General features: G+C 35.4%; 5 protein-coding genes and 1 long non-coding RNA gene across 14 annotated transcripts in view; 3 read left to right on the top strand and 3 right to left on the bottom strand.

Moving 5' to 3' along the window:
- LOC122410556 (venom dipeptidyl peptidase 4-like) overlaps positions 1-961 on the top strand; it is a 53,296-nt gene extending 52,335 nt beyond the window's left edge. For all 6 annotated transcript variants that reach the window (XM_043418762.1, XM_043418767.1, XM_043418766.1 and 3 more), the window contains 2 exons: positions 31-242; positions 337-961. In XM_043418762.1, coding sequence (XP_043274697.1) covers positions 31-242; positions 337-429 — 305 coding nt within the window. In that variant the 3' untranslated portion in view covers positions 430-961. The remainder of the gene's footprint in view (positions 1-30; positions 243-336) is intronic.
- Positions 962-1,792: 831 nt separating this feature from the next.
- RpI12 (RNA polymerase I subunit RpI12) lies at positions 1,793-2,910 on the bottom strand. Its single transcript, XM_043419546.1, has 3 exons — positions 2,610-2,910; positions 2,047-2,260; positions 1,793-1,943 (listed from the first exon to the last, which is right to left on the bottom strand). The coding sequence occupies exons 1-3, from the start codon at positions 2,743-2,745 to the stop codon at positions 1,919-1,921; spliced, it is 375 nt and encodes a 124-aa protein (XP_043275481.1). The 5' UTR covers positions 2,746-2,910; the 3' UTR covers positions 1,793-1,918.
- Positions 2,911-3,066: 156 nt separating this feature from the next.
- On the top strand, positions 3,067-4,172 carry LOC122411027 (uncharacterized). The gene is made up of 2 exons (XR_006261055.1): positions 3,067-3,496; positions 3,834-4,172. It is a non-coding gene; the product is annotated as an uncharacterized lncRNA (long non-coding RNA).
- pigeon (protein) lies at positions 3,591-10,478 on the bottom strand. Of its 2 annotated transcripts, none has more exons than XM_043419531.1 (9): positions 10,077-10,478; positions 9,300-9,439; positions 8,778-9,147; positions 8,434-8,693; positions 6,770-7,947; positions 6,025-6,366; positions 5,726-5,940; positions 5,059-5,280; positions 3,591-4,974 (listed from the first exon to the last, which is right to left on the bottom strand). In XM_043419531.1, the coding sequence occupies exons 1-9, from the start codon at positions 10,132-10,134 to the stop codon at positions 4,832-4,834; spliced, it is 2,928 nt and encodes a 975-aa protein (XP_043275466.1). In that variant the 5' UTR covers positions 10,135-10,478; the 3' UTR covers positions 3,591-4,831. The 2 variants fall into 2 exon arrangements, with proteins under 2 accessions (XP_043275466.1, XP_043275467.1); XM_043419532.1 differs by having other exon boundaries at positions 3,772-4,974; positions 5,077-5,280; positions 10,077-10,475.
- rho-7 (rhomboid family intramembrane serine protease rho-7) lies at positions 9,802-13,872 on the top strand. 3 transcript variants are annotated; one of them, XM_043419538.1, is made up of 9 exons: positions 9,802-9,890; positions 10,962-11,075; positions 11,210-11,396; positions 11,695-11,787; positions 12,589-12,754; positions 12,897-13,117; positions 13,204-13,305; positions 13,390-13,487; positions 13,638-13,872. In XM_043419538.1, exons 1-9 carry the CDS (start codon positions 9,817-9,819, stop codon positions 13,732-13,734), a joined length of 1,152 nt encoding a protein of 383 aa, XP_043275473.1. In that variant the 5' UTR covers positions 9,802-9,816; the 3' UTR covers positions 13,735-13,872. The 3 variants fall into 3 exon arrangements, with proteins under 3 accessions (XP_043275473.1, XP_043275474.1, XP_043275475.1); XM_043419539.1 differs by lacking the exon at positions 9,802-9,890 and adding an exon at positions 10,541-10,859 and having other exon boundaries at positions 10,965-11,075; XM_043419540.1 differs by lacking the exon at positions 9,802-9,890 and adding an exon at positions 10,541-10,859.
- Positions 13,873-13,964: 92 nt separating this feature from the next.
- LOC122410876 (S-formylglutathione hydrolase) lies at positions 13,965-14,909 on the bottom strand. Its single transcript, XM_043419328.1, has 3 exons — positions 14,821-14,909; positions 14,329-14,548; positions 13,965-14,141 (listed from the first exon to the last, which is right to left on the bottom strand). Exons 1-3 carry the CDS (start codon positions 14,907-14,909, stop codon positions 13,965-13,967), a joined length of 486 nt encoding a protein of 161 aa, XP_043275263.1.
- Positions 14,910-14,932: the final 23 nt, after the last annotated feature.

Raw genomic sequence — 14,932 nt, 5'->3', positions numbered from 1 at the left:
GTCCGATGCCAATATTTTTTCGTTTCACAGATTCAATTTACACAGAACGATTTATGGGGTTACCGACCGTCACCGATAATATCGGTGGTTACGAGCAAGCTCGGCTACTCAACAAAGCTCAAAACATTAAATCAAACAGTTATTATTTGATTCATGGAACTTTGGACGATAATGTTCATTATCAGCAGTCTCTTATGTTAGCGAAGGTGCTGGAGCAGAAAGATATATTATTCAGGCAACAGGTGATTCAACAAATTCTTAGGAAAACCCAAGAATATCTTAAAATAATTTCATTAAAAACAATTTCAATTTTTCAATAATTTCATTACTTCACAGACCTATACCGACGAGGACCATGGAATAGCCCAGTATCGCTCGCATTTGTATCATTCGCTGGAAAACTTTCTCGACGGTTGTTTCGATCTCTGATAATTTGGAAAATTTATTCAAGAAAAACGAAAACTGATAAAAAAATCTCCCACCAAACGAGTCAATCATTGCATACTCATGAAGGTTTTTTAGTACAATATGATATGACTTGAATGTAAATATCTTTCACTCTGTACATATGTTATGTACAATATGTAATTAGATTATTCGTGTACATATTATGATCACTATTACTATTACTATACTTATATGAATTCATTGAAAATATCACTGATACTCTTTTACTGCTAAGTGTAATAAGATTTTATTCGTTTTACAAATCATAAGCAAATCAAAAAGTTCCTTGTGTTTTATCCAAGCACAAAACAATGTTTGTTCTTACTGTTGTCAAGCTGTTTTAATTCAACAAGTACTTATTGGCGTATCATTGACTTTTGTGGTTTGTGACAATTTTAAGCACTTCTCTCAATTTTCAATTTAATCACCACAGCCAATTTTCAAAGATTTACCATTTGTATATTCTATTTTATTTTGCCTTTGTACATTTGTTGAATAAAATCCTACTTTTGTATGTCGTTTTACCACCACCCCATTGATCATCCTCCCCTCACTCCCACAGTAAAAACTATTTTTACAAAGAAACTCGGAGCTATCAAGTGCCACAATATAATAATTAACGGTTGGTCATTGCCATTGCACTATTTGGCCTGTGCCTGCCTCAACACCAATATTATTGTATAAACTGAAATTAGGCCTCTTCAAAAGTTTAAGTTGAGGCATTAGAATGAAAATGATGTCATCGCTTTTAAACCAATTGCATCTTATAAAGTAAAGTGTAAAAAAAAATCAGTTAAATTTCCAGACAGTTTAGGAGCGTCATTACTGAGAAAAATCAATAATTTGGGCCAAATAATAATAATTGTAATCTTATGGAAGTCAAGACACATTATTCAGTGATATCCCCGTTAAAAATGGTGTTAAAAATATGAAATTTTTTGGGCAACACGAGCAAGGCTTGCTGAATGATGTCAATTTTTTTCAGATTTATTAGATTTGCTGAGATTATATTAATAATAATCTGTTTCCCGTGCAATTTTTTGAGGCTAGGATCGTCACCGTTCGTGTTTTCGACTGAGCTTTCATCAGTTTTTCGTCTCTTTTTTCCCAACTTTTCTTTAAAGTGTATATGCAACATTGCCAAACTGTAAACTGGCCCAACTTTTGAAAGGTCATAAATTTTAGGTAAAAAAAAATGACTGTACAGCCTCAACTTACTTAAGAGAAATAATTGGTGCCCTGCATTGAGGTATTTTTTAAGTAAACAACATGAGCCAAAAGAAACCATAATAAAAAAGAACTTGAAAAACTGTATGTCTAGAGATTGGAAAGAATTTTATGCAACTATGAAATGGCACATCGAATGTAATGAAAGAAAATTTGTAATACAAAGTCTTTTTTTGGAAATACTTTTTTTAATCGATGTAATTTATAAAAATGTAACAATAAAGTTGTGATGGAAAGAAGTCCATTATGAATTTTCCGTTTCTTTGAATCTGGAAACAGAAATTTGGCCTCAATATTCGATATTCTAAAATAATTGTAAATTCATGAATTATCAAATAAAATGGGAAAAAGAATTTCAAAATGTTTGCTTACTTGCATTTTGTACAGGTATAAAATACAGTCTGTCCTTCGTCAGCTGATCTCAATTGAAGAGTCGCATATGACATTTTATTGTTGTCACATTGGGGACATTGTCTCTCAACTATGGGACCGTCAGCATCTTCTGCACTTTCCTTTTCCTTGTGTTTTGTATAAGTACGTTTATCATTGAATTCAATAGTACAAGACATTGCCATGTCTCCGAAAGCTTTGTACAAAGAATAATAAAAATGAACAAAAAGAAATTGCATGCGTGACTTTCACTTTTATAAACTTTTATAAGTGCAGCGAGTTTTCTATAATACTAAAATGTTATAATTCCAAAATCTTGCCACCGTTTGCGTTGCAACTCATACAGGAAAACAGATGCGTGATCGTAACGGATTTCAATTTTATCTGAATTGTCCAAAAGAAAAAAAAAAAACGAAACATAACCTCGAATTTGGAATTTCATAAGAAATTCGTACAAAACGATGAATATCGATAAAATCAGAAGCCGATCCTGGAATTTTCGTAAATAGTGGAGGAATCGAAAATCAATTGTTGAATAAGCTTACCTTCGGAACCCCAAATTCGATCACAAGCAAAACACGTCACATTGCCATGATCATTGAGAATTGGTAAAATCGTGCCACAATCAGAGCAGAATCCTGGCGTCGTTGTGAATGAAACATTTCCTGAATCTTTCGTCATTGTTGAAATATTCGATTAATTTGTGCTCCTTAACTTTATATAACTTATAATAAACGAAATAAACTATATAAAACGAATGATTCCACACGAAACACGAATCCGAAAAGCATGTGTGAATCTGTCGTCGAAGCCGAACAGCTGATCTGACGTAGTGAAAAAAAAATTAAGGTGCGAGAGGCGAGCGAGAGGTCGTGGATGATAGATCAGTCGGTAATCACACCTCGAATTTTTGAAATTGAAACTCTTTGACATCGTTCGTCCGATTAAAATAATAAAAATGTCATCGTACGCAGCACGATCGCAAAAATCCGATGACATTTTTATTTTTTCGATCAGACGAACGATGTGGAAAAATTTCCTTTTCAAAATTTGCAGCTATCTCTCTCGCACTCACGGTTGTGATTACCGACTGATCATCTTAGAGGAGATCGCTCATCGGCAAAACAAAAATCTCTCGATGAGATGAAACAAAAAGATGTTTATGAAACTTCACCAGTTCATTTAAGTGATCTTAAGCCATTTTTATGTTTATAATGTCTGCTAACCGGAATCTCAGTACTTTAAAATTGACTGCCTATGCTTCGAATGCAATACCGAATTATGACTTGATAAGCAAATTATTGAAAATTCCGAAAATGGATGGCGTGGAGGAATTCAAAAAATTGAGTTTTCTACATACTTCGGAATTCGCGATATTGGAGAAAAATATGCCATTTCCAGAAAAACGGATTTTGAATATACCTCACAAAAGGTAAATCATTCGATTCTTTCATTTTGTACGGTTTCGTCAATGGGAATAATATGAGGAAATTGTTTCCATTGAATTAATCTTGATAAAATTAGAGTTGTTTTTTTTAAATATTTTTCTACTTTTATTAAATTTTAATTAGAATCATTTGACTCTTAAATTATCTATAAATATAAATAAAACTATTGAAACCATAAGGATTTGAGAGACCAGTCTGTGGTGAATACCTCATAAATTTGAGATTTTTATCTTATAAAAACACACGTATCACAAAGCAATTACGGAATTCATTCTACTTATTATTATTGAGATAATGAATTGAGGATTTTGTCCGATTTAGGATGAACAATTGGAATAATTACATAGTTCACTCTCGACATCCCGATAATCTGGAATCATGGCGCGACGAGTGTAAAATTCCAGACAATTGGATTGGACCGGAACTCAAGAAAAATAGTTAATTTTTGTAACAACTTAAATTTAATATTGAACTATTTTTGAACAAAGGTAAAAGCAACAACCTCACTTTTTTATACAGGTTGAACTTTGTTGAAAACTAAACGATAAACGGTGAATAGCTTGAGTGAGATGTTCACGTAACACCGAATGATCAGAATAACGAACGATTAACAAAATTTCTTCATTAGGAACATTCAAATATATAATATATTCAAAAAGAGACAAAAATGTTGGCCCGTTAACCATCTTTTTTCTGACTAAGACTAACTCGATCCATGATCGAAAACCTCTTGATTGAAACTTCTCTTGAGCATAGAATATTTTTTGCATGTAACAACAAGGATGAATTGTGTACCATTTGGGGAACCGATAAAGACGCATTCGGTGAGAATTTGATTACAAAATTTTAGCAAAACAAAAAAGTTTCAAAAAATGTAGAAATAAGTTTTTCCCCTAGAATGGAATTGTTTTCGACTTCGATGTAGGCGTTTCGGGTCAATCGTAGTGATGTCTCAAACGTAATGATAAAATACTGAATGGTGCTTTGATACTACAGGTACAGTGAAAAAATTAGCCTACAAATTTAGAAACAAGGTGAAAACAGGAAAAATTCCAAAAAAATGGCACGTAACGGTACAGACGCAACGCAACAAGGAAAAAAAAAACATTTTTAACATTCAAATGTTCTATAGCTGAGTATAAAATACTCGAGCGATTAATCCCGAAAGTTTGTACGAGAATGCAAAATGGAATGTACGAAACCAGTGTAAAGTAGGACTAAAAAGGAAGATCGATATACCAACCGATTGAGCTTAAAATTGCGCTTGCAAAAGCAATTGTTTTCAACTATAATGACAAGACTATATGTGTATAGCTTAATTAAAGAAAATCTTCCGTCGACGTGACCGTCGCCTCGATTAATAAACCAAAGTCAAGTTCGTTGAGACTTGCTTTTGCCGTAAGTAAATCGAGGAATGTGTCCAATGGCGAGAGACGATCGGCCGAAGGAAATGCTGCCAAACCTGCGATCAGACAACGATTTTTTTCGAAATTCTACTTTATTGGGGAAAAAAAAATAAAAATTCGCGATGAAAGTTGAATATTACTTTTTGATTTCATCGTACCATTGTGACGATTACAATGCTGTAACGTTCTTCCACGTGTTTGACATACTTCGCCAGACAAAATGTTTGTCGCGTGTTCCCGTGCTCTGATCATAAAACTGACCGGATGGAGCCACTGATTGAGCAACCTTTTGGCACGGGTTCGAGGCAGGAGAGACAATAGTTGTAATTTTTTTATCACGTTTTCCTTCGTGTCTCCAATATCTGTAACCGAATGAATACGGCGTTGAATATAACTCGTACAAATGGCTGCAAAATTGAATCAGTAAATAAATAATGCGGATCAATTATTGAAAATTTATTGGACCGAAAGAATTGAGGTCCTCCAGTTATCGAGAAAAAAAGTTTTCTACGATGACTTTGAAGAGAGAATAAAACTAAAACCATTAATTTCCATTCTCAAACCCTGTATACTACTCATATCCGCTGATATTTTAAACTCATAATTCTTGCACCATTTCATTCGATCATACCAAACTTCCAAACTGTATTATAATTTTCTAATAATTTTTTTCAAGAAATTGAATGTATCTTCGAAGGGACCACAAACAAACACGTAAACGAAATTTCATTTTTAAAGTAAAACATTTATGAGATGTTAAATATAAAATAAAACCGGAATATATGTTTTTCGTAAAAGTTTAATAACCTGCTATGATAATTTTGGTAACGTCCACCTGGAGTTCAAATACGGAACGTTCGACGTATTGTAAGAACATGGAATATCTCAGACTTCTATAGCCAAGATACGTGAAGAAAGACGTGAATCCTTGAGGCATTGGAAAAGCGCTGTTCTCGATAGCGTAACGATAGCGCTCGAGTAGCATAAACAGAAGATTTCGTCGAGTCTCATCTAATTGGTCACTGAAAGGTCAAATAAAATGATATTAACTAAAATAGAAACGGTGTGAAATTGTGGAAAAATAAGTAAAAAATTCTTAGTCTTACATGAGGATAAATCCTCGCTCCTGTTCCATTCGAGGATCGACGTTAGCAGCTTTGCAAATCATTTGACAAAGTGATCGCGAACTTTCCAATTGAGCTGCAACGTGCCTCGTAGCCATTGCGTGAACCTGCAAAGGCGTACACGAAACGTACGAACTCGGCGGAGTTTGTGTACCATGTTTCAAAAGATACATCGAAAGTTCTCGAAGATTTACTGACACAATGTGCTCTTGTTTCGAAGCTGTACAACTTTCAACCTCGACGAACGGTAGTGCCGAATCCCCCAGAATTTTGTTGCTACGATTGCTCATTAAATCTCCGAAAGATGCAGAAGCCAATACAAGCCTGTCGGAAAAGAATTGAATTTGCTTTCAAAAGGAACACAAAAATATGAGCACTTAACAAAGTTAAATGATGCTTTATTTTTATTATCTAAAATCGTTATTCATTGTCTATTTATTCTCATTCACATTGACCATAATTTATAGTGAACTATTTGATTTAACAATTATGATTCATATTTGAAACCGAACTGGAGCTCAGATTATACGTAAATAGAGATCTCTATGGTGTAAACAACAAATTGTCGAAAATTTACGAAAACAAATAGTGACACACGACAGCTTGGAACTATGGAACTCGGTACACTAGTGCAATTACTCAGTAGTATAAGATAAAAAAAATAAAACATCTCTTGATTTCATAAACAGAGAATATCCATGAAAGAATGAATAAAAACAATTCTTACCCTCCACTCGGAGACATTGGAGTGCTCGTTCTAGACAGTGCTTCCGGCTGATAGCAGGCCAAAGAAACAAGTAACTTCTCCGCAATTTGACTAGTTTTAAATCTAGGTCGATTCTCACTTCTTTTACCAAGATTGTCCCAGAGCCTGGTCCACAAATCACTGCGGTAGGGCACGAGTCTTTGCTGCGGTGACAGGAGCATGACGGAAGTGTTCCACAATTTTTCATGGCTCAGGGTTATATGCAAATCATTGATTTTCGCATCGTAGCCAGCAGTTTCTTCGACCATGGTGATGGGCAATAACGAGAGCAGGGGCACCGCATCGGGGAGCAGATTTTTTTGTACCAGAGCGTACGAACCTCCGACGAGGATTTCCTGCATGAAGCGTACAACATCGAGAGATCGCGGTTTTTCAGCGATCAAAGAGACGAGAAAAGCGACTATTTCCAGATCGTTGCGGTGACAAAGAAAGTAATGGATAATTCCCATGCGAACTTGCACCGAATTCTCCTTGCGAAATACATCGATTAAGAATTCGGTACTTATGGATATCGTGACGAGGTCCAGAGTCGGCAGATCTATGCTCGGAATATTCGAAACGAAATCCTGCATCGACCCATTCGTTTCCGAATTAAAATCTCGCAATTTACCATGAATTTCGTTTTTCTTCACGCCGCTCGATTGACGTTGCATCGGCGCTGTGAGGTCGAGCAAAGGAACGAGATAAGACGATTGCGAGGGTACAGAAACGAGAGGCCCGCACAAAATATGACAACACGGATCGTGATTCACACCGATTTCCAACAAATGCGTAAATGAACCTTGCACAAAAACTATCATGTAATCTCCCGATATCGCGAACGTTGGCCTCATCAACTTCGCCTGTGACCACGGAATTCCTGGCACTACGCAATGTATGACGCAACTGTGATGCAATAACGTTACCGAATACGCGAAATGAACTGTGTTCGATTCGCTTAAGGATGCCTCAAGAACGTGCTGAGGCGGCTGCACAGGCCGATACAAATAATGATGACAAACGCAAACCATTCCTTTCGAATCCGATATCACTATCAGATCCAATGAACAATCGTGAACTCTTAAAGGAATCACATCGTCCTCGTAAGTCCCGCAATTTCCGGTGCTCGGTAGCTGAGGCAAATTCAGGGGTATGTTGAGCTGCAAAAATCATTGTTTCATTTAGTTTTTCAATATTATTTCAAATTTTCAATAGCAATTAATTAACCCTAGGGTGTACCGCTTCTTTGGCTCCAGATTAATCGATTCAGTATGAAGCTTCGGATTTTAATTTCAGCGAATTTGATTTATTATTCTGTTTTCGATAAGTGGTGCCTGTACGAAGATTATTGTAGTGCTGTGAGCTTCAAAGTCAAAATCGAACAGTTACAAAAAATCTTTTAGATCCTAATTTGGAGAGATGACACTTTTCCGAGCCTCACATGCAGACCCAGAGGACGCAAGTAAACTACGAAAAATAATCAATCAAATATGAAAATAGTCATTATTTTGCTCCTGAAAAGTTTTTCTTTTCCAATAAATACTTTACAGTCCTTACGCTTTTATTTCTGCGAAAAATTTATGAAAATTCAATAACAACGAAAAGCGGTAATAAATTTTAAGTGGCGTAATGAATTGTAGCATTACCACTGTCTCGTGAGGAAGATCATCGTGAAATTGTAAACCACTGAGAGTTGGTGATGTGGCGTTAGTTTTTGCACGACTCTCGTTATCGTCCTCGGTTACCAAACTAGTGGGAGCTCGTCGATTGTGAATGTGATAAAGCACCTGATTAGTTACGTCCCACTGAGCCCAAATAAAGGTTCGAACCAATGATTCCGAATCAAGAGAGGCGAGTGTCGGAGGCTCGTTGGTCTCATCGAAAATCACCGTGTACATCATAACGCCTTAAAAAAGGAAAAACGTTAGGTCGTTTTAACCAGAGAATAAATTCTTTCACTTCAAAAATAATAAACGTAGGACACTCTTACATTCTTGATGTATCAGCACCAAAAATCTGTCTCCGTTTTTCTGTTCTTTATGTTTGTATAAAAATTGTACTCGGATCTGTTTTGTTCTCTCAATTTCTAAACGGTGAATCTTTTTGGAATTGACCTCAACGACGTAAGGGCTGTAAGCTTCAACATTTGAGACTGAGTGGTCACTACAGCTTTTGTTTTCTGCTGAATTTTCAGTCGGATCCTCCTCTTTCGTATTCTCACTATTTTCTTCAGAATTTACAGCAGGTTTTGCTGTTTCTAAAATCTTAGCTTTCTCCTTGATGACGTATCCCAACAAAGTATGATTTTGGTTGACTGTAGCTTGAACTATGTTCAGTACATTATCGAAGCGTTGTAAAATCTGTAAATCATAATTGCATCTATGAAAAATAATGATCAATTAAGAAAGTTGATTCGGAAAATGTTACACGAAGCACCTTGTCTGCTTAACGATAATAAATGGTTGAATACAAAAGAATATATGCATAACCAAAAATATCAACAAAAGATTACCTGTAATTTTTCCTTGGTTCTATCATAGTGTCCGACGACTGAATTTGAAATAGAAGTTCCTCCATCTAAAGACTTTTCTTCGATCCATCCAACAAGCAGAGATCCATCTCTTTCTTGTCCCAGTAATTTCCATTTCTCCGCTAAATGTAAAAATCCAAACATTATTTAAAAATACAAGCTTCCTTTGCACCAAAGAGAGAGAGAAAGAGCGACGTTTAATGAAAGGCGTGATAAGATTTATCGTCATCGTTCGATTGTGGAAAAATAAAAAAAAAAAAAAACATCGCGGAAAACAAGATAAGAGAACAATTTGAAACGTGAGACCTAGAAAATGCTCTGTAATTAAGTTTTCTTATCACGTCTCATTTTGATGAATTCCTTAAGAGCGCTAAATTTCCCTGTACGAGGGTTACAATAATGTAAACTATTGCTTATAAGCATACACAATTACGAATGATATTTCGGAGAAAAAAAAAATTTTTATAAAAAAGTGCACTTTGCACGTCATTTAATCGATATGGCGGGGAATTATTTTTTTACCGAACAGCTGGAAAGGAACTCGTGGCGTCTGCTAAATGTCAAAACTCGTCAGTATGTATATATTCGTTAACACACGTATGTTGACAAGTCGAATGCATTGTGTAAAAAACTTGTAGTTATAGATATAATCAAACACGATCTTAGGCCCCTCTTAGGCTTGCTAAAAAATCACATACAAATTGCCGGCCGTCTTTTTCCGACGAATAATGAGACAGGTAAAATTAAAAATACACTTGCCCTTTCCGCTTTCATGCTCCAACAGAAGATAAAGCTTCGCAGCAAGATTCTCTGCCATATCGTTATAGAAAAAGAAAGCACAAAATTTTCACTTTGTTTTTCTTTGAGCTAGATTTACGAAAGCGCCTTCGGTGACAGTGTTCTTTTCCTTCATAGCCCAATGGCGATTCGATTCACAATGATCACTCAATGGGCGCATCATCTGCGTCTATTATCTCCGAGGTTTCGAACTCCAGATTTTTATGTTACACACGATAGACGACCCACGACCTTCGAAATTTTAAACAAGAGTTCACAGATGCTCGCAAGGCAATCACGAAAAACGCCATTTTTCTGATACACGAGGGGAAAGTATGGGAGAGATTGTGATGAAGTTTTTTAGAAAGCGCGCAAACTCGCTCACTGTCGCTATCTAGCGGAGAGTTTATATTTCGCGCGCATTATTATATGCCACTGCGTCACTGCAAAACCTGCTTCTTTGCCTTCAATCAGCTGACGACTTGTTTTTCTGATCGCCGTGAGTCCGTTCCGTGATCCGTGATTCGTTCATGTTTCCATGTTTTCTGTTACTGGAAACACTGAAAACCCTGAAAACTAAACAATTGTTATTACATTGGAGAAATGCATCATTTATATATATACCTTAACAATTCAAAAATTAACAATTAAAATTATGACTTGCAATATTGCAATCTTGTTTGGAGTGAATATTATTTTATTATAGTTCACGTGGATTCACTGACTTTGCATATTAACCGCGCGTGAATTCTATCCCATTTGCCGGTAAATGATTTTGAAACATTCGCGGAAATTCTCAATGCAACGCCACCGGGATTCTAATATAATCAAAGTTTGATTAGAAAATTTGTCCACTTTTTACATCAGCAGCTTTGACCTCGTGCACATATATCGGGAGAAAGTTCTGCACAAAATATTAAGCCGGGTTGTCGCGATGGCGGCCAGGGCATTGTTGTATCTTGGTCAAACGTCAAACAAATGGTAAAAAAAAAAAATTCTTTAAAAGTTGTTTCTCCATTGTTTATTATAGAAACAAAAATCAGCATAGACGTGAGGTTATGAAAACGCTCAGTTTACTCTTTTAAACAACGATTATGGCTTCCAATTGCTTGCAGTATTTTCACGAGTTTACAATACCAAAAACCGAGACTACAGGTCCAAACTTCGTGGAGACAAACGAGAGGATTCAAGAGACCAAAAGACACGTCTAAAGAAACAAATAGTGCTTTTTCAGAAATTGCTGTTGAAACGGCAACCATGAGCTCTGGAAAATTATGGAAACCCCTTGGATTTACCATCACAGTGAGTCATTTTTTAAGGGATTGGTTAATTCGTTTTATAAGTTAATTTCCTCTTAAGCAATATTTTCAACTATTTTTTGAAATAAATATCCAGCTTCAGTGACTGAAATATAAAGGACAACATTTGAAAAATGATCGAAATATTACTTTATGAAAACCTTCAATTTTCTAAGAATCTTATGAAACCTTTGTAAAAACATCATTCTGTGATACCTTTCTTATAAATTATGCAATGATTTTTTTTTCAGCAGCTTATAAATATTGAAAAATAATTTTATATTATTTTTGTATATTTGCAGTTTAGTGGTGCTTCAATCGTCACTGCATCAATATGGGAGTACGAAAATATGCGTGGACGCATGTTCAATTCGTTCAATTCGTTCACTCGACTTGTATGTATTTGGATTATGGTTTCTAGTATTGTTAACAGAAGAATATTTAATGAAAAAAATAAACAAACTGATTTACAACAAATTGACCTGAACTAGTTGGATAAAAATGATCCTTAGGATGTATCAATAGAAAACATTTTTTTTCTGGGCTCCACAAGCATTTATAGCCATATGCCAAAAAACACAGCCACCCAAAAGGGGCAACTCCAAGATAAAAATTGTTTGAGCTGACCCAACGCGCACTTCAATTTTTCATAAGAAATAAAAAAAGTTGACTGAGCCAAATACCTTAAAAACCAACCGTTTAATATTTATAGCTATTCAATTTGAAAATGGACCTACTTACTATTCGAGCTTGATTATTTATTTTACAAAAAAATTTTCATTGGATATATTGTAGGGAATTTTTTGCTCTTCAGCACTATGAAAATAACTCGTTTCATACCTAGGCGCATATATCGAAACATATAACCTTGGCTAAGAGTGAGGTCATTTAAAAAACGAGCTTTTGAAACGAACAATTCCAGCTTAATTTTGCTGTTTCATTTTCATCTCTACAATTTTGTGAGTGATATGTTATTTCGAACATGCCACGATTTTCTTCCTCCATAAAAGCACTTGCTACACTTTGAGAATATTGTGATCTCATGATTTACTGGTAAAATCTTTGAAGAGAATAGAACTTTGAAATAATGTCAGGATCATACTATTCAGTTATCTTAACAAGCGGAAAATTTTGTGCAGCATATGCGATGGAAGTTTTAAAGTAATATAAAGAAAACTAATATTTCTGTTTCTCAGCGATCCGGCTGGAGAGGCGAAGCTCAACGCTGGTGGAGAAGTCTTTCAGATGGCGAACGCGTATTTGCCCCTATTTGTTTCCTCAACGTTGTCGTTTATCTTGGTTGGAGAATACCGGCACTGAAGAGTACAATGCTTCGCTATTTTTGTACCAATCCTTCATCCAGTGAGTCAATATTCGAAAATTATGAAAACTTTCTTATTTTCAATTATTCCAAAACCCACACATTACATTCACCGACAGTTTGTTCAATGTGTGCTCTCGATTACTCGAGTGAAATTTTTTTTTAAACTCATTTTTTTTGCAGATGTGATGTGCTGGCCGATGCTACTCTCAACGTTTTCACACTATTCGTTATTCCATTTGGCAGCGAATATGTACGTGCTCCACAGCTTTAGTACAGCAGCTGTATCAAGTTTGGGAAAGGAGCAATTTGTAGCGTTTTACTTGTCAAGTGGTGTAGTTTCAAGCATGGTTAGCAATGTTTACAAGACTGCTTTTGCCAGACCAGGATTATCTGTCGGAGCTGTAAATATATTTTTAAGAATTATCAATTTTCCATCACGCTGGAGCAACGCACGACGGAGGTTAATTATTTTGTTTGTTTTGTCTAGTCTGGTGCGATAATGGGTGTTCTTGGTTTCATATGTACTCAATATCCTGAATCGATGTTGAATATAGCTTTCCTACCAATGTGGAAATTTACAGCTGGCAGTGTGCGTAAAAGATGTGACATTTTCAGAAAAATAATATGTTAAAGTTTATATTTCGATAAATTTATATCAATGATCCTTCTGCAGGTAATAAAGGGACTCGTGGCAATGGACTTGGCCGGATGTATAGCTGGTTGGAAATTTATGGATCATGCAGCACATTTAGGTGGTGCTTTCTTTGGAATGTAAGATATTCTTAACTGTTGTTTCAGCCCAACCGTTGGTCACTACCATAGATCTTAGAGCCTCAGGCACTCTGTGGTTTTTACTTTTTGAAAAATTGACAAGGCAATGAACTTTGAATTGCTGACCGATAAAGTTTTTTTTTTCTTCAGATTTTGGCAAACTTGGGGAAACAAGAATATATGGCAAGAACGAGAACCCATTATAAAATATTGGCATGATTTCCGAAAGCCACCAAGATCGAATTAGAATGAAAATTCTATTCCTGCTTACGAAATTGATGCTCGTGAATGATTTTTTGGATACCTCATTAACTCATTCGCCTCGAGGAGATATTGAGATTATAATAAAAATTTGTTACAAAAATACAAGCATTTAATGAACTGATTGAAAAATTCTCATGGGTAAGACAGCGATTTCCTTTGCACACTAAAACTCGTTGAGAATTTTTTCGTTTCTTTTGCAAAAATTGAAGGCACCTAGTTCCGCAAATTCTTGGCGTGATGCTTGATGTGATCCTCAATAAAAGTAGCTACGAAGAAATAGCCGTGATCATATCCCTCCTGGCGTCTCAATACTAGAGTCAAATCAGCATCTTGAGTCGCTGTCACCAAATTTTCCGGCATTAACTGATGCAAAAATTGGTCCGCTGTGCCCTGCATATCGTTTAATAAATAATTTTTTCAGTTTCTATAAAGCTCAAATATTTTCAACCCTACATAAAAATAATTCATCTTGACGTGCACAACATTTTTTCCTTTAGATCAATTTTTCGGAAAATGTGTAATCGTAATAAATAAGTAATGATTTAATAGATTACTAATTACTTTTGACTGTTTCTACCTGATCAATCAAAATGGACAAAATTGGACCCCTATATTTTTTTGCAAGAATCGTTGCATCCCATTCAGCCCAATCTTCTTCGTTCTCGCCCAAATACCCTGTGAATACTTTTTTACCCCATTGGCTTTTAGTCGGATTACAAATGGGTGCAAAAGCCGATACAGATTTGTAGAGACCAGGATTCTTCAGTGCGCATATAAGAGCACCGTGACCACCCATACTGAAAACAAGAAAAAACAAAATTCTTTAAAAAGTTTGAGATCAATGACAAAAATGGTACTTTATCTTAAAAAAAATTCTTAGATTCTTTATTAAAAACTGGATAAGTCTTGTAATTACAAAATAAAACTTATTCCCAGCTTAATTCCATAATTTTCATCTCTTCATTTGTTCCATTGTAGTCTAAATTTTAACAAGCTTATCCAAACTTTGCAAACAATATAATTCTCTTATGATTCAATTTCATATTGAATGACAATGAAATAAGCTTGCCTGTGTCCCATGATCGATTGTTCTCCGTGTGTAACAGGAAATTTCTCATTAACAAGGTCCAGCAGCTCTTTAGTCACGTAACTGTACATTCTATAATAAGTTTTCCACGGAT

The sequence above is a fragment of the Venturia canescens genome, chromosome 5 (assembly GCF_019457755.1).
Source record: "Venturia canescens isolate UGA chromosome 5, ASM1945775v1, whole genome shotgun sequence".
In the NCBI taxonomy this organism is placed as follows: domain Eukaryota; kingdom Metazoa; phylum Arthropoda; class Insecta; order Hymenoptera; family Ichneumonidae; genus Venturia; species Venturia canescens.
This window is presented reverse-complemented; position numbering and strand designations above follow the sequence as displayed.